This window comes from Stigmatopora argus, chromosome 3 (genome assembly GCF_051989625.1).
Source record: "Stigmatopora argus isolate UIUO_Sarg chromosome 3, RoL_Sarg_1.0, whole genome shotgun sequence".
In the NCBI taxonomy this organism is placed as follows: Eukaryota; Metazoa; Chordata; class Actinopteri; order Syngnathiformes; family Syngnathidae; genus Stigmatopora; species Stigmatopora argus.
This window is the reverse complement of record NC_135389.1, coordinates 4,461,902-4,486,183: the sequence shown is the minus strand read 5'-3', so window position 1 is coordinate 4,486,183 and position 24,282 is coordinate 4,461,902. Positions and strand designations below refer to the sequence as shown.

Genomic DNA, 24,282 nt, shown 5'->3' with positions numbered 1-24,282 from the left:
ATAATACAAAATATAACACTGAGCAACTTACGAACAAATTCAACGTATGAACAATCGCTCGGAACCTAACTCGTTCGTAAGTAGGGGAGCGTCTGTACTGTAAATAGAGATTTTTTCATAGTTCCCAGGCATGGTGGGTCAATCTTAGTAGTAGACCTCTTTCACTAAACCCATACTCAAATTTATGCAATTTCACAGATTAAATTTGGAGAAAATTGAAAATAAAGTTGCTACATGTCTACTTCGTTATGGTTGCATTTCTCATGTTTGTGGTACTGTAAATAGGTTTTTACATAGTTCAGGGCCAGGTGGGTCAAACCTAGTAGAACACCTCTCTCAATATTCACATAGTACATAGTACTCAAAAGTATGCAATGTCACAGATTAAATTTGGAGAATATTGGAAATAAATGTTCAATCTTTCCTGCCGATATGCACAGTTGTGTTCATTATTGATATACTTTGTGAGTATATGTGACATATTGACTTTCTAAGTGATGGCAAAAGCAAGGGAGCTCAACAGTAACAGGGGAGTTCACACTTTATGGGGACTTGGAAATTTTTTCAAATCGGTCAATGCCCTCATTATTCCATCAATTAGAACTGATTTTTCTGGGCGTAATTGTAACCCTTTTGTTAAAAATGATGACTGCCATTTGAAGTTATTCAAATTTTAAAATGTGATCTGATTTTCACTATTCTGCTATAAAAAATGCAAAGTCTCAGTACTTAACATAGATTTTGTGGACAACATTTTCAGATTTAAAGCACTAAATTAGATGTGATATGCCGTCATCAGTATCTTGATTGATCCCCAGTGACATAACATTGAAAGTACATACAATGATAAAATTGCCCAATAATCAGTTGTTCTGGTCACACTATGTTCAAGGAGTGTCTTAAATATACATCATGTCTTCTTACCATTCATGGTTTATTGTCCATCTCCACTGCTGGCATATTATTCCCTTGTTTCCCAACCCTGTCGGATGTACAGTGGTACCTCGACATACGATCGTAATCTGTTCCGAGACTGAGATCGTATGACGAGCTTTTCGTCACTCGAGCGGACGTTTCCCATTGAAATGAATTGAAAACAAATTAATTCGTTCCAACCCTCTGAAAAAACACCAAAAACAGGATATTGGATTGGAAAAAATGTTATTTCTTCTAATTCGCCATCTATTAACCAAGTAACACATAACTAGTGGTTTAATAGTAATAAAATGTGTTTAATCTAACTAAAATTGGGCAGATTTCGCCGACGGGAGACAGAGACGCACAGAGGGGGTGGGGTTCGTTTTTTTTTTCCACGACAACACACTTGTAAACGGAACAAACAAATTTAAATTCACTTGGACTAATATATATATATATATATACACACTCAAACATACGTTTAATATAACTTTACACAAAACTGAATTCTAATTTTGTTTTAATCTTTTTTTTTTACCTTTGTTCTCTTCGGGTTAGTTGTTTGCCACGCCTCCACCCTCACGTTCGCTATCGATGGGCTGTTTGCTATTGTACTACGTATTCTCTAGAAAATAGTCCGAAAATGATGCACACAAATGTCCTCACAATAGGATAACCCACGACCACTTGCCAACGAGAAATAGTCTTGTAGTACATATTAGCGATCGCGCCGCTGCTCATAAGAACATCAGGGGGACTGGCTCGCAACTCCCTCGTTGTAATAGCTCTGGTCGCAACCGCTTTGAACGGCGCCTATGAGAGAGAGCTGCGACCAGAAATATTACAAAGAGGGAATTGCGAGCCAGTGCCGCTGGATGTTCTTATGAGCAGCGAACGAGAAGTAATATAATACTCCTCGTATTCGATAATAATAACAGGAAATGCAACTGCTGAGCTTACCCACGTATTGATTGTGAGTAATGAAGTTTTATTCTGAGAAAGAGTGCCATTGCCTATTGGCGTTGTGTGGACACGAGTATACTTCATTACCCAGAAAGCCCTCTTTTTGCCCGCGCATGCGCGTTGTGCGTTTCCTGGTCGATGCGTAGGAGAAACTCGTCTGAATTAATCGTTCAGTGCTCGTAGATATTGTTATACACGAAAGAGATGCGGCAAAAAAGTCATTGCGCTACAATGATAAACAGCCTCTTATGTCATGGCCACCTGGCTTGGTCGCATCTCGAAATTCTAATTGTATCGCAAGCGAATTATTCGATCAAAATTTTCATCGTACCACGAAAATGTCGTATGACGAGGTACGACTGTATATCAATAAGTAAGGTTCTCCGAGTGCACTTAAGGGTGAAGCTTTAAATCTCATTGTACTTGCATAATGACAATAAAGACATTCAATTCAATTTAATTTGAAGCACACGTGCTGGCTGACTGAAGTCGCCGGGATTTGGTTGCGCTCGGAGGGGGAGATGCAATGTATCCATCACGGCAGAGTCCCAACGAGTCTGAAATTAACCACCAGGATCTCCGTGGATAGTAATAATATCTTAGATTAGGCAATTTAGGCATTTTTAGTATTTACCTTAACAGGATGTGATTCTTATATTTTTATATTACTTATTTTGGCCTTTTACCGGGAAAGCGCACTTTGTGGCGTAGCACCACCAATTTCGTCATACGCAGCTGGGTATGATGACAATTAGGCTTTTGACGAATCAATGATGATGACAAAGCCTCTGTCTGATTATTATTATTATTGCATTGAACAAATCTCTAGGCACACCACCATCTGAACATTTAAAAAACAGTCAAATATATTAACAATATAAAATAATTCTCATCCAACTTTTATCAACGGGAATCAATAAAAACAAAAATATTTAAATAAATAATTTTCAGACCGGCCTTATGTCACCAAGAGTTAAAGTCCGTGGACCAGTTCATGTAACATAAAAAGAAGAAACTAAAGGACTTTAATCTCATGACATTGCCATGTTTCGCTTGTAATATTCATTCATTTACCAAACCAAAATGTTTGGTTCATAACAAAGTAGCAACGTGGCTTGATTTAGGATCAATGTTGGAAAAAAAACATCTACCGTGTTTTCTCGCATATAAGCCGCATTTGTAATTAAAACAATGATGACTAAATCAAGGGTATGGCTTATATGCGCACTAGTTACAGCGTTGCTTTACTCTTTTTCACCAGAAGATGTCGGCAAATTAACATTTACTATTCGTGGTTATTCTCTGTTTTGCAGTAAGAAAACAACCATTACTGGATGAATTACTAACTTCTTTATGATATTGACCTTAATAATGTGCTTTTGATTCATAGATTATCTCAGAAAGACAACGTGCGATGATTTTTCTTAAGATTTTCCCTTCAAAGTAACACATTTGTACTCCCGATTAAAACCATGAATATGGAGGTGAAAATTGCAAATCAGGTGGCAGCTTATATACGAGAAATTGTCAAATTCAACGATTTTAAGGCAATTTTAGGGGTGTGGCTTATATGTGAGAACATACGGTAAATAAACACAATTACTTTTACGTACGCAATTGATGTACTGCTTCTCTCACGTTTATGAAGAACAAAGCCATTTGAAAAGTACCAATTTATATTTCAAAGAAGTCCACGCTCCCTTGAGGTTAGGTGTCTCGAAAGGACAAGTGATGATACCCTTCCCGATTGGCTCGAATCTAGCTGTCTCCATATATGATGTCTATGATGTCACCCGCGTTTTGGTCAGTAAAACGTGTAATGAAGAAAATCTCACAAAATGTCATTCTATCATTTTACTTTGAGAGATTAAAATAAACAGCAATTACTATAGTAATTTAACTACACGCGCTTGGTTTTACCTTATGAATGCCTCTTCCCGTGTGTCTGTGGGTGCGCCGTCGTTCATCAATAGGTCAACCTCGGATTAGTGTTTAGTTTTCAATTGGAAATTCGGAATATTGCCACCACCAGCAGACAGAAGGAAGGAAACGCTCATTTAGACTCCAAACGCTAAATAATACAGTTTCTTCTTATCATCTGTGTGATTTGTATCACGTTTCAGCGGGTGTCACACTTTTCATTCATCTAAAGCAGGCATCACGAAACCTTCACATAAAAAAATCCCAATTTTAGTTATACTTAACGACACCAGTGGTTAATATTGTTTCAATAAACAAACGTTGACATACTTGCCTTTTTACTCTTGAAGCTTGGCCAAGTCGTCTTGCTATGAACTATAATGCTCATTACTGTACTATACTTCGGTTTGTTGTGGTTGCCGATCTGACATCTCACGAGACATCACGAGAGAATATTGACTTTCAAAGGTTTCATAGTCTCAAACCGGGACGTTGGTTATCACTTGGCGGCCATTTTACAACAGTATCATTCAGTGCTACATAACATTAGCGCTGCAAATTTCGCACCTAGAGGCATTCGTAAGTAGAGGTATGACTGTATATAGTTTTCAGTGGAAAGCGCATCTTACAAAAATAAAATTATAAAAATCTAAAAATAAAAAAATATTTTCAGCTTCTATCATCTCTCCCCAAATGAAATAATCACCAATGCAAGAATGTAGTTATTGTACAAATATATAATTTTAATGAGGTTATATTAATGACATTATTGGTCCACCAAATCTTCATTTTGAAAATAAATAAATACAAAATAAACCGAATAAAGTGCCTACTCAAGTCATTGGTCTGTATGCATTGTATGCATTAGTCACTTCTTAAATAAGAGTTTAATAAATACAACTACAAGTAACATGAAAATATAAATGCATAAAACTTACAGTAGTGTGTAGAAGTGAGACCAAGGAGGAACAAGATAACAATGTGACAACATAAACCCAGGAATTGTTGCAGTAGTTGGTTTGATTGTCTTGTGTCGAGTTAACTCTCAGGCTCACGTGTATTTGGAGTTGAGCAGCTTCTCAAATATTTTCAAGGCTTCCTGGAGCTCCTCTGTTGTCATGCCGGCAAATTCAGGCAGGTCGTCCGGAATCCATCTCATGCTCGGCCGGCCCACCTCCCATCGGCTGTGACCCGGGGCAGTGAGGATGCCCTGGAGCTTCAACTGCAACCAGTCCCGGCGCTCCTGCACTTGTTTGTGCTCCCCGAGGTTGTGCATGAGCTGGACTTCGCTCACTGTTCTTTTCCTAGATAGCATGTATTTTGTCTTTATTTTAGTTGTACCAATGTGAAAACCATGCCCAATTTCCTGTGAATGTTAAATAAATTTGTACACAGCGGTGTTACCTGAGGAAACGCCCTTCGGTGACAACAGAGAGGTTCAAAATGCACAGAGATATGAAGAGGACCTGGCGTTGAAATCTTTTCATGATTAACTTGATAACCTATTTAAATAAAACAGAGATGTCTAGGCCTACAATACATTTGGTTTACCTAAACAGAATGAGTTTAACATACCTGCCGTGGCCTTTATCCTGAGTAATTAATATATTAAACCAATACAATAATAGTTTAATTCTACTTTGGTTAATAGTGGCTATCTGTGATAACAAGAGCTCTGGACTGGAGTTCCTTTTATAGCCAGTTGGTCCAGCCATTGATGACTTAGCGTCATTAGTGATGATGTCACACCACTCACTGGTGGTGGCAGCAAAGGAATGGCAACACCTCCTCTTCGCTGTTGGCTTTGACCGTTCTCATACCGATCCAAAATACCCACACGCACCAAAGGCGCAAACTTTTTAGCACCAAAATTCCAAGCTTTATAGCAATGCATGCTTTTCACAGGCCAGCAGCATCCTTCTTGTCCTTCTTTTGGTATTTGTAAAGACATTTGAGCTGTTTTCCACATGGTGATAATGCATTAAATATACAGTTTTAGTTGCCAAAAATAGCTTAAAAAATCTTCAACCTCAATATTCAAGAGTAACTATTTTCTCTGACGTGGACTTGCCATTTCAATTTGTTCACATCTGACGCCCTTTGTCTGACTCTTAACCTTCCACACAACAATAGTTCCCACATTCGGATGGATTTATGACTGTCTTTGACCATTAGCAAGTTTCCTTGGTTACATTGGATCTTTACCCAAGAATTAGCATTGTTTAAACAGTTTGCCTCCAGAAAAGGAGCTTTCACACTGATTTGACGTCAGAGAAAAAGTTCTGAATGAAAGAGTATGTAGAGGTTTGCTGGTGGCGTCAGTGGGTATCCCGTAGATCGTCACGCTCATTATTATTCCCGATGAGTGTATGTGTCCCCACGGCTTTTAGTAAGAAAGTCATTTTTGATTCATTATATGGTTGTCATGTTTCAGATTTTAATCAATTTAGTTCATATTGCTTATTTCATACAGTATATCATCTATAGACGGCTGAGACCTAAATAATTATATTATCTAATCATGGTCATATTGTAATCAAATTACTGTTCTAATTTGTTGAAAGCATATCGTTAAGATGGAAATGACAAAAACAAAAAATGTGTACAATCTCAATGAAAAATGTTCAAAATAGGGATGCAGTTATTTGAGGTTAAGTTGAAGAAAATTATTTGATGATAAGATGGCGCCGTTCACGCGGGAGCCAGTGGCAGTAGCTCTGTACACTCTGCACACTTTTTCGTGTTTTACAGCCCTTCTATCTTTTTTTAAATTACATTTTAATATTTCTTAATACATTCCATTTTACTTTACTTTGTACTTTATACTTTTTACTTTAATGTTTTTACAACTTTCCTTGTTCTGTTAGCCTGGCTTCTTTCGGCTACTTCTTTTTTGGAACCATTCAGCCATGCATAAGTTCCCCATCTCGTGGAAGACTTCCCGTGTATGGTTCCAGTTTTTGTCCAACTTTACAACGTCTTTTTGAGTCTATCCGTTTTTGCTACCGAAACCAAGATGGCGTCGTTCAAGTGGCACCCGGTGGCGGTAGCTCCGTCCGCTCTTGCTCGTTTTGTGTTTTTGCTGCTTTTCTGTCTTAATGATTTGATTTGGTGATTCTTAATGATCCCATTGACTTTGATTTGCTTTGTACTTTGTGCTTTTGATTTTGCTTTGTTGTTCTGCGGCCTTTGCGACTGTACTGTCTAACTTATAACTATGCCTTTTCTTGCTACTGTCACAATGAAATTTCCCGAATACGGGATGAATAAAGTTATAAAGTTATATTAATGTATTAAAGAACAACCATTTATTGATTTGCTACTTTTTATGTCTGAATAAACCCACACGACAGGCAGCAATAGTCATCTTAATATGTCTTTTCTGTCCTCACCAAATGGCTAGACAGAGAGGAAACAAGACAATTTTTGATTTTTTGAATGTCTTTATTTTACTTGGTTTAGTTTTTCGACATTTAGATTTTTTCAAAGCTGCATCTATGTGAATGAAAAACTATGAGCAACTTGACAAGCGTTTCGACAATAATTTCCTTAAAACAAAATAACTGGAGGTTAGATGTCAAATTAGTCCAATTCTTACGTAAAGTTTGTATGTCAAAATTAACCTAGTTTAGCTTAGTTTACGCTTAAACTATCTTAACTTGTATAAATTTGTATGTGGTCATCGCCGCCGAGAGGGTCTCCGCCCTCGGCCTCATAGTCCTCGCCACCGAAGGGGTCTCTGCCCTTGGTGTTATAGTCCTCGCCGCCGAGGGGGTCTCTGCCCTCGGGCTCAAAGTCGACGCCGTCGTTGGTGCCCCCGCCAAGAGAATCACCGTCGTTGGGCGCACAAGAGCGGGATCAGGGTGCCGGGATGGGAACACGGGGAACGGGACGCCGGGACGGGAACACGGGAACGGGGCGTCGGGACGGGAACACGGGAACGGGGCACCGGAAAGGGAACAGATAGGCGTCTCGCTGGAACGGGAACACATGGGCGGCTAGCCGAAACGGGGACTAGCGAACGGTTAGTCGGGATGGGCGCTTGGGCACGCGGCGTCGGCACAGGAACACGCGGCACCGGCATGGGTGCATGATTACGGGGGGCAGGAGTTGGTCCCAGCGAGTAGGGAGCTTGAACCGGTGAAGGTGAGCGAGAGGCAGGGAGTGGAGCTGGCGAACGGGGAGCCGACTTGGGGGCTTGGGCGTCGAGCCATTCCTTCTTTCTCCCTCCCCGCTGCGGCGCCTGCTGCTGCCTCTGGAAGAACGGCGTAGCCCGACCCTCGTTCTCCTCCGCGACATGGGAATGGTTTCGTCGCTGCGCCTTCACTCCCCAAAAAGGGCGATTTCCCGGTCGCTAGCGGGCCCCGCCGGCCACGACGCGGTGGTCCATTGTAGATTGCCATACGGGAACCCAGGTAGGGGTCAGTGGGAAAAGTGTCCGGGTGAAGACTCCGGGGGGCATAGTCAAACAAAAGGACTAATCCACATACATTTTCTTGTCTTGTTCATTCATCCATCTATTATCTGTACCGGTTACCCTCACAAGAGTCGTGTGGGGGGTGCTGGAGCCTATCCCAGCTAACTATGGGCACCAAGCAGTGGACACCCTGATTTGGTGGCCAGCCAATCATTGTTTTTTTTCCTGGCTTGTTCAACAGCTCAACTTTACTGGCATATAGACTGAGGTGACCAGAAGAGAAGTCAATAGTTTAAGGCAGGAGTGCCCAACATGGGTCCTTGAGAGCCCCTTTTGATTCTGATTTCCATGTCTCTCTCCACCAACATACCCGAATCAAATAATCAGGATTGTTATCACGCTTCTGGACAGTTTACTGATGAGTTGATAATTTGATTCAGTGTGTTGGTGGGGGGAGACATGGAAAACAGACTGGATAGGGGCCCTCGAGGTCTGGATTTGGGAATGCCTGTTGTAAGGTATTCTTTAATTTTTCTTGTTGTTTTTGTTTTTAGACATGCTAGCAGGGGTGGGCAAACTATTGCACAGAGGGCTGCAGTGGGTGCAGGTTTTCATTCCAACCTCTAAAGAGGAAAGCTTTCTGTCTGTGCTGGGTCGGTTGGAACAAAAATCTGCACCCACAGCGGCCCTTGAGTACCGGTTTGTCCACCCCTGAGCTACAGCCTTGATGGGTGTTTACATCTAACTACGTTGCTGTCATACAATGACCACCTGGGCCAGTTCTTCCTTCATTGCGTACAAAATGAATTCAGTATATGGCCCTATGAAATAACTTTTGTGGACAATAAAGCGTATGTGTTTGGTCAGTCTATGCATGTTGAGTCTATCACTATTCAACCTACTGGGTTACAATCTACAAAACAGAGTAAAGGCCAGGATTTTTAATTTGCACTTAGCTTGGACATGAAATGCCTGTGTTTTGTCGATTATATTACAGACACTCCTCAACTTACGAACGCAATTGGTTCCGAGCGATTGTTCATAAGTTGAATTTGTTTGTAAGTTGATTTAGTGCTATATTTTGTATTATAATTTATGTTTAAGGCCTATATAAGTATATTGAAGGTTTATATAAGTGCATTTGTATGTTTAAGGCTTGTATAAGTAACACGCATTGGTTTGTACTGAAAAAAAAAACATTTAATAAAATGGAGAGAATATGTACAGTACTGTAGAGAGAGAGATAGATTTATGTATTAGAAACTGGCCAAAAGAAGCGACCTAATGACGATTGCACAGTTTTCTTCTTTTTTTCATCATAAATGATGCAGTAGCACTGTATGGCATCATTCAATTTATTTGCAAACTTTGTGCAACGTTCAATATTTGGGTCCTGCTGCTCGATCTTTCTGTTTATAAATGGTACTGAATGTGCAACGCTCACCACTTTCTGACGCGCATCAAGCTTCGTTATTATTGCCACTCGTTTCAAATGAAATGGCTTGCCTCTTCCTTGCAACTCCCTCAATAGAAGCCTTTAGCTTTTTACCAACCATATTCAATATTGGATGCATGAGATATTTAATGATACAAATGAAAAAGGTTCTTTGCACACTGGAGATACATTCACGCACTTCCGCATTGCAACGAAGAAGGTAGATGCTGGGTGAGCTGAGCTCTCACAGCGCCAGGCGTCGGTATTAGCGGCGGAAAGAAGTACTACTCCGAAAAAGACGCGAAATACAAAATTGGACTTGCGAACATTTTTGGACTTAAACGCAATTTGCAGACATGTTCGTATGTACCGTTGTTCGTAAGTTGAATGTTCGTAAGTAGGGGAGCGTCTGTATATAAAAAGGCAAAAGCAATTCATTCGGATTTGTTATAATTACTTTATGCAGCACATGGGAAAGAGGGTAAAAATTAAATAAGCAATAATAAACAAACAATGAATTAAATGAAAGAAAAAAAATTATGTGTCCTGTCGGCTTAGTGGTTAGCCTGTCGGCCTCGCAGTTCTGGGATCTATGGTTCAATCCCAGGTCGGTCCTCACTGTGTGGAGTTTACATGTTCTCCCTGGGCTTGTGTGGGTTTTCTCCAGGTACTTCGGTTTCCTCCCACATCTCAGAAACATGCAGGGTTGGCTCGTTGAACACTAAATCACCCTTAGGCTGGACACCGACTCAGGGTGTCTCCTGTATGGTGCCTGTAGTGAGCTGGGATAGGCTCCAGCACCATCTGTGACCCTTGTGAGGATAAACGGTTCAAAGGACGAACAAATTTAAAAAAAAAGAATACCTACATGTTGAAATTGGGGCGGCCCGGCGGCTCGAGTGGTTATCACATCGGCCTCAGAGCTCTGGGTTCCTTGGTTCAAATCCAGGTCGGTCGACCTGTGTGGAGTTTGCATGTTCTCCCCAGGCCTGCATGGGTTTTTTCCAGGGTACTCCCGTTTTCTCACACATTCCAAAAACATGCATGGTAAACTGATTGGACAGTCTAACTTGCCCCTAGATATTAGTGTGAGAGTGAATGGTTATCCGTCTCCTCGTACCCTGCGATCAGCTTGCCACCGATTCAGGGTGAACCCTGCCTCTGGCCTGAAGTGACTGAACTTGGATAGGCTGCAGCACCCCCCACGACCCTATTGAGGATAAAGCAGTTCAGAAAATTAATGGACTAAATAATCAATGAATAGGTAATAATATTAATTATTTATTGATTATGTAGTTGTCTGTTTGTTGTATTTGCGCACTTCGTGGTGAAGCTTTAAATCTCATTAGACTTGAATAATGTCATTATTAAAGCATTCAATTCAATTTAATTACGAGGATGCGCGGTACGGAAAATGCAAGGCTGAAGTATATGATTAAATTTCGATAAAAAAATGAATATTCATGTTGAACACTGCGTATTCTTGTCAGGGTCGTGGATAAAATTTCATATTGAAATAAATGAATAAATAAAATGTTAAATATTACATTTTATTTAACAGTTTCAGGAACAGTAGGAACATTTGTAAAGCATACTGTCGCATTTAACAATACAGCGTTGAAACAGCATTATTATGTCCACAAATGGTTCTCTAAATGTTTCTTAATTGTTCCATTTTTTTTAAAGTTATAACTTTATTTTTTAATGGCTCCTTCAAAGTTACACGACGTAAACTAGCTGGACGCGTTATGTTCTTGAATGCAACTCAAGCTAGGCGGTGTCGTCTGAAGATTTTGATATCGACTTGATCGCTACTTTTAGCAAAATATCAGGTATGCTCGTAATTTTGATACCATAAAACAGTACTATTTGCTTGCATATGCTTGTAAAAGGAAGGTGTTAAGGTGTGGGTAAACATCTTCTCGAAAAGTGTACAATCGTGAAAAATCTAGCACTTTTACCGAGGCTCTTTGTTTTCGTAATTGCTACACTTCACTCTGCACGTCGACTTCTCATTATTTTCACGAATTTAACAACGCCATGAAACACGCATCTGAAGAAATTAAGTTATTTGCACTCTACGTAATCCGTGTAATTGGTTCTCTAATTGGACTTGTCAATAGTCGTTTTTTCGGGGTTTTCGTGAAAATGCGAAAATTGGAGGAAGTTTGGGCTTCAAATTTCTTTTAAAATGATGTTATCCCGTTTAACTTTTATTTTCTACCATTTCCATCTATAATAGTTAATAATATACTACCAAAGTTTTTACTAACTCATTTTAACCAATCCATGGTAGCCTATACATTTTAGGACATGATTTGTTTGTTATATGCAATACGTAGCACGATCACTGTATATATAATAAGGTTGTGAGTATTCATTCATTCATTTTCCGACCCGCTTTATCCTCACAAGGGTTGCAGGGGTACTGGAGCCTATCCCAGCCAATTTTGGGCCAGAGGCGGGGGACACCCTGAATTGGTGGCCAGACAATCGCAGGGCACAAGGAGACAAACAACCATTCACGCGCACGCTCATACCTAGGAGTAATTTAGAATGTCCAATCAGCCTGCCATGTATGTCTTTGGAATGTGGGGGGAAACCGGAGTACCCTGAGAAAACCCACTCAGAGAACATATAAACTCCACACAGGTGGACCGACCTGGATTTGAACCCAGGTCTACCAATGTGAAGACGACATGCTAACCACTCATCCACCGGACCGCCCCAATTATAATCCAGTTATCTGTAATTTAACATTCACTCAATTTGAGATGACTTGAAAAGGCATAGTCAAACAAAAAAACTAATCCACACATTTTCTTGTCTTGTTCATTCATCCATCTATTATCTGTACCGGTTATCCTCACAAGAGGGGGTGCTGGAGCTTATCCCAGCTAACTATGGGCACCAAGCAGTGGACACCCTGATTTGGTGGCCAGCCAATCACGAGGAGACGGACAACCATTCACACTCACACTCATATCTAGGGGAAATTTAGAGTGTCCAACCACACTACCATGCATGTTTTTGGAATGTGGGAGTACCTAGAAAAAACCCACACAGGCCTTGGGAGAGAACACGCAAAAACTTCACACAGGTGGACTGAGCTGGACCCTGGACCCCAGAACTGTGAGGCTGATGCGCTAACCACTCAGCCGCCGGGCGTGGTTGCGAGTTCGAAGTTTGCAAATCCATGCCAATGTTAACTTTTTCCCAGAAGTATAAGATCGCAGCTAGCTGTTTATCTAGCTGTTACTGGTGAACAAAAGGACATTGATTTGTTCAATTCCTGAAACGCTTCTATTGGAATTTTATGTCCACTACCAAATTGCCCCTAGCTATGTATGAGCATGAATGGTTGTCTGTCTCCTTGTGCCCTCCGATTGGCTGGCCACCGATTCAGGGTGTCCCCCGCCTGGGGCCCGTAGTTATCCGGGATAGGCACCAGCATCCCCCGCGACCCATGTGAGGATAAACGGTTTCAGGAAATAAATGGGAAAAAAGTTTACAATTTTGCATAACCTAGACAAACACCCATTGGTGTTTTTTAAAGCACTCTATCGTTCCTGTTTTGCAGGCCAATGTCGGAGGAGGTGTCCTTTTGGGAGTCGTTTTCTGCGGACAAAAGTAAAAAGGAAAGGAAATCAAAGAAGAAAAATAGGTCAAAAATGAAAAACGACATAACTCTAAACATGAATGACATTATCCCTAACAAGAAAATCTCAAGGTTTAAAGATGTAATGAAATCAAAGAATAAAAAGAAGAAGAAGAAGAAGAAGAAGCTGTTAATGGATGCAAACAGTTTGCTTGGCAGCAGCAATTCTACTCCAACACTAGGATCAAATCTTGATATGTCATTTCTGAGCGGCAGCACGAAGAAGGACCGTTCAGACCGTGACTCCAAGAAAAAAAGCAAAAGAAAAAAAGTGGTGTTTCATTTGCCATATGACTACTTGAGTGTCAAACGTCCCAATTTTTCCCACACACATCATGAAAACTCTGCAGAGTTGATGAAACCTTGTTTTAGAGATAGTGAGAATTCTTTTTTGCTCAATGAAATAGTGCAGCATCAGTCTTCAAAAGAAGATGACATTCAGATGCAAGATAGCAATAGCCAGGACTTGTTTATTACGCAGAAGACGTTCAGACTTTCCTCCCCAGACTCCACTTACAACCCTAGGAATATAATATTGGAACCAACAGAAGTATTACACAACTATCCGCACCAGAAAAAATCCCAAAACAAGGATATTTATCAGTATCCCAGAAAAAAGAAGCTGAAGAAGGTGGAGAAGCACAAATCAAGCTTCCAAAAGAAGACCCATTCCTTCCAAACAGAAGAAGCAGTCCCCAAAAGGGACATAGATCCCTCATGTTCTCTGCCATCAAGGCAATGCGCGATGAATTCTCACATGGATGAGAAGGGAGTAGCAAACAGGTCACCAAAGGTTGCAAGGTCAATTCAATCTCACACTGAGGAAATTCAGCAGGCTCTTTCAAACTCCCCCCGAACACCCCTCAAGGCCACAACATGCACCTCAACCCAGACTGAGAACGTTTTCACTGCTAAATTGTCCTCCTACTTCAAGGCCACAACATGCACCTCAACCCAGACTGAGAACTTTTTCACTGCTGAATTGTCCTCCTACTTCTCATTCTCGACAAAGACACGAATGGCTGTGGGGTCTGATTGTGAGAAACCTCTGGACCTAAGTTTGCCGCATAGGGCCAGGAAAGACCTCGGCAGATTTTTCCACGCGAGTGAAGTCACTCAAAACAAACCCTCAACTGGAGAGATCAATGCAGCTCACCGCTGTCCATCAGCACTGAAAGATCTGAAGTTTAAGAAAGCGGTTAGTGTTAGTGACAAGAAGAAAGGAGAGACCTTGGCGAGTCTTATGGAGTCCGAGCCCAAGTCTGGAGACACGACAACCTCCAGCGAGTGCAATGAATCATCGTGCCGAAGCAAAAAAAAACACCCGAGCCAGGTGATAACAACCAACATGCGTGTTTCCGTTATTCACAGTCATTTTGTTACATTTTCTAGTCTGATAGAGTATTTTTAGTCACATTTGTAGAGGCTGAAGGCCTGTCAAGTCACCACTCGAGTTGTAGATGTCGACAAATTAACATTTACTATTTGTTGGTTATTTTCTGTTTTGCAGTAAGAAAATAACCATTACTGGATGAATTAATAACTTCCTTATGATATTGAGCCCAATAATGTGCTTTGATTCATACAGTATCTCAGAAATACCACGTGCGATGATTTTTCTTAAGATGTTCCCTTCAAAGTATAACACATTCGTACTCCTGTTTAAAACCATGAATATGGAGGTGAAAATTGTGAATCGGGGCAGCTTATACGCGAGAAATTGCGTGTGCGGTCGATTGGTCGCGGTCTTTTAGTCGCCCCGACCGCGACAACGGGTGACCAAAAGACCGGCGACCAAAAGACCGATGACCAAAAGACCTGCGACAAAACAAGGTAAAACAACACGGTCTACGCATCAATAAAACCCAACAATGGCCATGAGCAGTTTCACTGAGCCGACGTGTGACTGTATAAGAGTTTGTATGTACATGTGTTGTCCCTTTAAGAAGCTATGTCAGTCAGGGTCTTAACAATTTCTCCAACAAAAAACAATAAAAGTCTGGGAAATTTTGAGCTTTTCTTTAGCCTAATAATAACTAGGGCATTAAGTATGACTAAATAGTAATTTGCAGTTTGTATTTAGGGAATTTGAGCAACGATTTAAATGGTAATTATCAATTACCTTCCGGGCGACCAAAAGATCGGCGACCAAAAGACTGGCGACCAATCGACCGTGTACCAGAAATTGTAAAAGACAACGATTTTAACGCAATTTTAAGGGTGCGGCTTAAACGTGGGGGAGCTTATATGCGACAAAATACGGTAGTCTTAAAAAAAGAACCAACAGATTCCTACTAAACCTTTTCCTATAGAATAGTGTCTCGTATGGTAACTCATTGGCTGCCATTGATAGCAGTAGACGTCCAAATCATTTTGACTGGGAGGGAGGATTCATTTTTACCTTTGCTTTGTAAAAGGAGAAGAGCCAATTTAGGACCTCTCCTATTATTTTTTTTCTTTAAAATATATTTAATAAAAATAGTTTGCCTTGATTGAACGTTTCACTTTAACTCTGTAAAGCTGTTAGGCATATGAGAATAAAGCAATTATTATTTTTTCTTTGAGTATTTGCTTGGTTGATAGCAACAACTAGATTTGCAACATTATTAGTGATCATGCCTAATATTATAAATGATCTCCCAAAAAATTAGGCAATACAAATGATACCTTTTATCAGCTAATCACAACTTTACAAGTTTTATTACCTGTCCTAGCTAACATTTATGCTTGTGTGCATTTTTTAAGTATTCGAATAACATGAATGTATGTATATTTAGGCGTAATTAACAATGACCATTGCCATAATAAATTCACATAAATGTCTTGTTTGCTTCCAGCAGATGAAATTGAATGAATCATTCTTCTTCAAGCCCAAAGGAGATGTAGGTTCACCCAGAACAGAGTCACCACTGTTGAAACTTTCTGAGAGCAGAGAAATTGAGAAAGGCAGGAAAGGCAAAAAGCGACAAGGTTTTTTTCATGGTATTCATGGTATCAAAAATTGATTTGTGTGACTAAGGAAACTTGATTTAATGTTCGAGTTGGAATGGCAATTTAATTGTTCTTTTGTTTAGAAGAGAATGGGAAGACTGGCAACAGTTTCAGCTCAAGTAGTCTTATGCTAAAGTGTTTGTGCCCAAAAATAATTCTGTATTAAAAATTTAAATGACATGTTATGAGCAGTTTATTTCATGATACCATTACTCAAAGTTGCTGTTCATCTTTCCTAATAAAGCAACACATGACTTGAGGTGCTCGAAAAAATAAAAGGAACAATGTGAATAAACAGTTGATGCTTTAATGTTATAATGATTTGACTCAATTACAGTGGGGCACCTGGGTTCAAATCCAGGTCAGTCCACCTGTATGGAGTTTGCATGTTCTCCCCAGGCCTGTGTGGGTTTTCTCCAGGTACTCCAGTTTCCTCCCACATTCCAAAGACATGCATGGTAGGCTGATTGGACACTCTAAATTGCCCCTAGGTATGAGTTTGAGCGTGAATAGTTGTTTGTCTCCTTGTGCCCTGCGATTGGCTGGCGACCAATTCAGGATGTCCCCCGCCTCTTGCCCAGAGACAGCTGGGATTGGCTCCAGCACCCCCCACAGATGAAGCGGTTCAGAAAATGATGAGATACAATGCAAATAACCAGTTGAAACTTTAATGTTAGACATGATTTGATTCAATTAATTATGCCTGAAAAGCTTAATTCCCATCCAGCTCCACAGGTGGAAGAAGACATATACTGGTATGGTGACAGGAAGCAACAGACTGTAGAAACATGGATTGTTGCTGCTAGTGCAGCCCTGAGGAAAGTCATCATCCACTGCGGCCGAATAGAACAAACCAAAGAGAGACACAAGGGGGACCAATCCTACCATCATAGACAAGGAGAACATGATGCAGGTGGGTAAATGCACTTCAAATCAATAATGCTAATGAAAGTGGTCTAGTTAGGAGGACCTCTCACTCTGCTTTTGTCAATGTTGTGTATGATTGGGGAACGTCTATTCTTGAACAGGTGGGTTTGAATCTGTTTTTACGAGTCTGGCCTCCTGGGGTATCATGTTGGGGATTCCGTCGGTGATGGAGTAAGCGATGCCGAGCTCGTCGTTGATCAGCTCATTAGTATTGGCTTCAAATCTGGAAGGCATAAGACATGATGCACTTTGAAATGAGTTTGCTTTTTGGGAGGGATGTTATGGGTCACGTGACCAGGACAACATTGGATAATACTGTAGCAAATACAACCAATTCAGGTGTAAAATATTTTACCTTAGTGGCTTCTTGGACAGTGGACATATTAAGAATTTGAGAAGGGACGTGTCAAATGCCTGCTGGGCCTCGTCCTTCCCATCCGTGTAGTTTCTCACCGAAGGAAAAGCGAATAAAACTGTCCGAATCAAAAGTTTAGTTCTCACGTCGTAGTGCGCACAAACCCTCTGAGTCAAAACTCTGCCCAAAACATGACGCAGCATGACCACAACAGCCAAAGAATTGTTTACTAACCAGTTCCGGATGTACGCTTACGTGCAACTTTAATTGAAGTCCATTTCCGGTTCACATAGCTTCTTTTTTAAAATCTATTTATTTACGATGGTAATGTATTATTTTTTCAGGAAATAAATCCATTTTGCTGAGATTGTGCTCTGAAAATCACATTTTTTTCTGAAATTAAACACTTAATTTTATGTTAAGGCATTTTTAAAGGCAGACACATGGTTGTAGGTTTCCGCATTTGTCCACGTGATGGCAGCATTATTCTGGAACGCAGTGTTACCCAACCCTTATTGAGGTGCGGGGCACTTTTTGCATTGAAAAATCTCAAGGGACACCATCATCTGAAAATCTTTTAATTTAAAACTATGTCGTCCATATTAACAATTGTCATTCTCATCAAACTTCTATCAGCAGGAATCACATAAACCTCCAAAATTATTCCAAAATCTAATTTTTCACACTGACCTAATGTCAACAAAAGTTGATGTCTGCGGACCCTGAACAACTTCCGGTTTGAGTGATGCAAAAGTAAATAATGTAACGTTTTTTTTTTAAATCGCATAATTTTATGACTTTTCTCAAAATATTACTTACTACGCAAAAAATGTAGTGCTCACATAGATTTTACGTCGCCAAAAGTTGATGCCCTAGAAACCAAACAACTTCCGGTTCATGTTAGAGAAAAATAAGCAACAAATTACCGTTTCGCAATTTGAATCTTATAATAGTCTCTCATTTACTGAACCGCTTTATCCTCACTAGGGACACGGGGGATGCTGGAGCCTATCCCAGCTGACTTTGGGGCAGAGGCGGGGGACACACTGAATTGGTGGCCACCCAATCGCAGGGCACAAGGAGACAGACAACCATTCACGCTCACACTCATACCTAGGGGCAATTTAGAGTGTCCAATCAGCCTACCATGCATGTCTTTGGAATGTGGGAGGAAACCGGTGTACCTGGAGAAAACCCACACAGGGTCATGAAAACTCCACACAGGTGGACCGAACTGGGATCAAACCCAAGACCCCCACTGTGAGGCCAACACGCTAACCACTCAGCCGACGGGCCGCTCTTGTGACAGTATAATCTATAATTTAATGTTTATCACATTTTGATTTTTCATATTAATTTTTCTCTCTGAATAATACATTGTATGACCTTGCAATTTCCCGCGGCACACCTGACGATTGCTCACGGCAGATTGGTTGGAAACACTCCTGTAACACACTGAAGAATATTTTTCATTAGTACTTTTATTGATTTACTTTTACACTTAATTCTAAGCCAAACAATTTCATGCATAGTAACCATGGGCACAATAACATTGCTTAATTTTCACATTAGATGCAGCAGGGGAACACTTAACTCTCCAACAGATCGGTCAAATAAAATAGACAGCGAACAAAGATAAAAGTAAGGTCATGCATGACAATGGTCAATTCATGTCCGTCACTTTGTGCCCTGCGATTGGCTGGCGACCAATTCAGGGTGTCCCAAGCCTGGTGCCCTTAGTTAGCTGGGATAGGCTCCAGCACCCCAGATGACCCTTGTGAGGAAAAGCGGTTCACAAAATTAATGAATGTATGAAAATATACTTTTTAAAAGTAATCTGTACTTAACAAGTGGGGTACCTGGTTTCAAATCCAGGTTGGACCACCTGTGTGGAGTTTGCATGTTCTGCCCGGGCCTGCGTGGGTTTTCTCTGGGTACTGCGGGTTCAACCCACATTCCAAAGACATGCATGGTAGGCTGATTGGACACTCTAAATTGCCCCTAGGTATGAGTGTGAGCATGAATGGTTGTTTGTCGCCTTGTGCCCTGCGATTGGGTGGCCACCAATTCAGGGTGTCCCCCACCTCTGGCCCGAAGTCAGCTTGGATAGGCTCCAGCACCCCCTGCGACCCTAGTGAGGATAAAGTGTTTCAGAAAATGAGATGAGATCTGTACTTAACAAGTAGCCTCCAGCATCAAATATAAACACATGAATTATTCAATTAGAAAAAAGATCAAATAATTAATTTTTCAGGTGCTTCATTTAGCTGTAGCAACAAAAGCAATATTTGCTGTTAAGTTATTGTCAGGTCTTCATTGAATATTGAATTTTGATGATGGCAGAACCCCACCCCACACCATACAAAATACAATTATTTCTGTGAAATTTGTAGACTTGGAACTTGTTTTTATCTGTACAGCACAGTGATATATATTACCTTCTCCCCAAAAAATGACAGGTGATGAACCATACTGCAGTCTGCATTTTTTCTTTTCTTTTTGGATTTTTTTATTCATGAGCTGTATCACTCAGCTGTCTGGAGCATTGGGCTGAAATTACACTGACACAGAAGTGGAATGTATACAAAAGATGACTAAGTTTGACCTCTCCCATTGACAACTCACTGGAAACTAAAAAATAATCCTAATGCAGTATGATACTATCACAGTATACTGTAAAATTTAAACTTCTGTTAATGTTTGAGTTTTATATTTGAAACACATTTGAAAACAAGTTTATATTAACTGTATATCACTCAAGTATTATACACTGCATTGTTTTATTAATAAATTGCAGTTTAGTTTTTATTTTTTGCAATTTAATTTTGAATGAGGAAAGGCTACAGTTGGGAGGCGACCAATTTGGGATGAATGTTTGCCTTGTCCAATGTCAACAGGGACAGAAATGGATAGATGAAATGGAGGAATCTTAGGTGAGCTCAGGTTTCAGATGAGAAAACTAAGAATAATCTGAGAAAAAGAAAGTGAATTCAATTTGCTTCTACTAATGGAAATTGGTACATGAATCAGTGATGGGACAGCCCACTTTCTCAAACATCTGTGGCTATGCAGCAGTTATCCGCTCCTCGCCAGAATGCTTCAAATCACAACTGTCAGTCACGATCTCTCTGCCAACAGCAGAAATACTCTTATTTGCACGTTGCCAACAACTGGCTTTCCAGTCTCTCTCTCTCAAAAAACAAAAACAAAAACAGCATACATAGGGTGGCCCGGCTGCTGAGAGCTTAGCGCGTCGGCCTCACAGTGGGGGTCCTCGGTTAAAATCCAGGTCGGTCCACCTGTGTGGAGTTTGCATGTTCTCCCTGGGCCGGCGTGGGTTTTCTCCGGGTACTCCGGTTTCCTCTAACATCCCAAAGACAGGCGTGGTAGGCTGATTGGACACTCTAAATTGCCCCTTGGTAAGAGTGTGAGCGTGAATGGTTGTTTGTCTCCTTGTGCCCTGCGATTGGCTGGCCACTAATTCAGGGTGTCCCCCGCCTCGTACCCGAAGGCAGTTGGGATAGGCTCCAGCACCCCCCCCCCCGCAACCCCTAGTGAGGATAAAGCGGTTCAGAAAATGGAAAAAAAACAGTATAGATTAAATCATAGCAGGGATCTTCACATCACTTGACATTCTCTGCATTTTTTAAGGAAAAGTAGCCGTGAAGGTGTCACCCAGAAGCAGAAACCAAAAAAGACAGAAGGGAGTCTGCCATGATGTATTTTGACAGTATTTAGGACTCCCCTTCACAGTAGTGATGTTTGACAAAGGTTTCATCAGTCTGACACATATGTGACCTTTTCAGAGTCATTCAAACAGTCATGAGATATTTGTTCACTGTAGGACTTTTCTGATTACTTCGCGTTACGTGATTGAGTGTGTTCAAACAGCCTACCATGCATGTTTTTAGGATGAGGGAGGAAACTGGTGTAAAACCCACCCAGGCCCAGGGACAAGATGCAAACGCCTCACAATTTAGGAGTTCTTGAGTTACAAGCAGGAGAGCCCGGCTGTGCCGGTTCCACCTGCTTGTTTAGAACCAAAAGACAATTGTTGCGCTATTAAAAAAAATCTCTTTTGGAAAATGCTTGTTTAACAAATAAAAGATTGAGTTTACACACTTCGAGAAGGTGAAGAAATTCATTCACTCGTCTATTACGATCCGAGAGCCGTTTCTGGCCACCATAAATTTTTTTTAACTGTCTACGTTGCACGGTTTGGACAAACGTAGTGAGAGAACCTTAGCACACACACACACACACTCACTCACACACCCACAAATCACGCTTCATAAGGATTATAGATGAGCCGTCATTCAGATAATTTATTGCTGCGACGTCCGTGTTAAAATTTTAAAGACAGGAGCTGTGTGGACCTGGTGAATTCAACTCACTACAAAAGAAACGGCTAGCAGAAGAATTTTTCAGAATATTAATCCTACTTTATATTGGTTTCAAGTTACCGAACTTTCGAGATGATACATCCCATTTTTTATAGTTTGGCTGAACCTGTAACTTATATCTAGGTGCGAATTACTTACTTTTTTTCCCTCACACTGACAGGCGTGAAAAGGGCACACAAGGCGACGCCCTACTAATAGAGTTGAGGCTGATTGTGCAGAAGTGATACTGATGATGGATGTTGCAGTAATTTGGAGTGAGATCACAAGCTTAGTAAACAATTTGGTGTGTTGTTTTAGCGTTTTTTTGTGGTATAATTGTTAACATGTTATGTTTTCTGGCACGTAGCCTGTTATTCTCCATTTTATTATTATTTCCTTTTAAAATGTTTGATCTTGGTTCTCCAATAAAACAAAAAATTCTCCCAAATTTTTACTCCAGACTCTGTTTTTTCAGCTACAAAAAGATATCCATTCATATATATATATATATATATATATATATATATATATATATATATATATATATATATATATATATATATATATGTATATATGTGTATATATATATATATATATATATATATATATATATATATATATATATATATACACACATATATACATATATATATATATATATATATATATATATACATATATATATATATATATATATATATATATATATATACATATATATATATATATATATATATATATATATATATATATATATATATATATATATATATATATCAGTGGCAGGCAGTGCATTTTCTGGTAGCGCCTTCAACGTATCAATCCACTTCCTAGCAGCATTTCATGATTAAATACAAATACTGGAGCTTTTCAGACATTAAAACCAGGCCAGAGGGTGATTTTCCCGGGAAAAGACAGCGATGAACGTCAATGGTGTACGGGCAAACATTGCCCGAAAATGGGGTAAAATCCAGCCGAAAACAGCATTTATTGATTAAATACAAATACTGGAGCTTTTTAGACATCAGAACCGGGCCCGGAGTATCATTTCCCCGGTAAAAAGACAGCGATGAACGTCGATACGTCCATACGTGAAATGACAAAAAATGCACTAAAATTAGGTCAAATCCACTTCCTAGCAGCATTTATTGACTGAATACAAATACTGGAGCTTTTGAGACATTACAACCAGGCCAGAGGGGTGATTTCCTTGGGAAAAGACAGCGATGGCCGTCAATGGCGAAATGGCAAAAATTAAACTGGGATAAAATCCACATCCTAGCAGCATTTAGTGATTAAATACAAACACTGGAGCTTAAATACAAACACTGGAGCTTTTCAGATATGAGAACCGGGCCCACAATTGTAATATTATTTAGGAATATAGCCATAATTTTACTCACCAAAAATCCTTTTTAACTGTACACAATATCCATCCTCCTTTCTTTCTTCCTTCTTTCCTATCGCCATCGAAGCTAATAATGAAAGTCGAGCCTGTCCTGTCATATTTCTGGCATAGTCCGTTTTGAAAATGGCTTTAAATCAAAACAACAATATACTATTTGCTTGTGGAGCTAAGTTAGCACACTGAAAGTGCCGCACACACCATTTTCCCGGCTGTAACAGGCTTGCTAGCTTCGGAGTTGACCGCCCTTTCTTAATGACGTCTATTTTTTTCTGGAAAAGTCCGTCTGGAATATAGCTTTGTGAGAGAAATCTGCAACAGAATCCATTTGTTTTTGCCACTGTCGGCCATGTGGGTAGAGTTTGCGATCTCTGGCTGCTTTGGCCCGCCTACTAGCCAATCATAGTTGCTGAAAGCAATGACATGTCCCAGCCAGCAAAATGCTAACGCCTATGAAAAATCATTGTGGAGTTGCCAATTCGAAATCTGATTGGTTAAAAGCAACAGTCTTGTTTAATGCAGCAGACCCCACAGAACTGATTTTGAAGGCTTTGAGGCAGATCTGATCTGGCAACAAATAATGGCTGAAATGTGATTGGTTAAATGCTTCAATATGAAAACACATCTGGAAGTAGTGCAACCAGGGGGGGAAGCAATGAAAGGAAGCTAACAGACCATTTGGAATAATAAGTATTGATGGACAAAATATAATATGATTCAGATATTTCTTAGGCCAGCAGAGAAGGCCTTGAAGGCCCTGACGGCCCACCACTGATATATATATATATATATATATATATATATATATATATATATATATATATATATATATATATATATATATATATATATACATATACATACAGTGGGGCAAAGTATTTAGTCAACCACCAATTGTGCAAGTTCTAGAG

The 24,282-nt window shown here is 40.1% G+C and overlaps 2 protein-coding genes and 1 long non-coding RNA gene across 5 annotated transcripts in view; 1 reads left to right on the top strand and 2 right to left on the bottom strand.

Annotated features, from left to right (window-relative positions):
- LOC144071045 (BTB/POZ domain-containing protein 10-like) overlaps positions 1 to 4,248 on the bottom strand; it is a 49,489-nt gene extending 45,241 nt beyond the window's left edge. Inside the window, exons 1-2 of one of the 3 annotated variants that reach the window (XM_077595757.1) lie at positions 4,136 to 4,224; positions 3,802 to 4,048 (exon numbers count right to left, since the gene is read on the bottom strand). In XM_077595757.1, coding sequence (XP_077451883.1) covers positions 3,802 to 3,848 — 47 coding nt within the window. In that variant the 5' untranslated portion in view covers positions 3,849 to 4,048; positions 4,136 to 4,224. Of the gene's footprint in view, positions 1 to 3,801; positions 4,049 to 4,131 lie in introns of all 3 variants that reach the window. The other 2 variants (XM_077595758.1, XM_077595759.1) reach the window with 2 other exon arrangements.
- A 7,057-nt stretch (positions 4,249 to 11,305) lies between these two features.
- Positions 11,306 to 16,612, top strand: LOC144071814 (uncharacterized). The gene is made up of 3 exons (XR_013299738.1): positions 11,306 to 11,485; positions 13,234 to 14,644; positions 16,149 to 16,612. It is a non-coding gene; the product is annotated as an uncharacterized LOC144071814 (long non-coding RNA).
- A 344-nt stretch (positions 16,613 to 16,956) lies between these two features.
- On the bottom strand, positions 16,957 to 17,359 carry LOC144071813 (phosphatidylinositol N-acetylglucosaminyltransferase subunit Y-like). The gene has a single exon (XM_077597233.1). The coding sequence runs from the start codon at positions 17,206 to 17,208 to the stop codon at positions 16,996 to 16,998; it is 213 nt and encodes a 70-aa protein (XP_077453359.1). The 5' UTR covers positions 17,209 to 17,359; the 3' UTR covers positions 16,957 to 16,995.
- Between the last annotated feature and the right edge of the window lie 6,923 nt (positions 17,360 to 24,282).

Excerpts from the sequence above, each read along its gene's own strand:
- LOC144071813 (XM_077597233.1), bottom strand. The coding sequence starts at position 17,208 with ATGTTCTCCTTGTCTATGATGGTAGGATTGGTCCCCCTTGTGTCTCTC.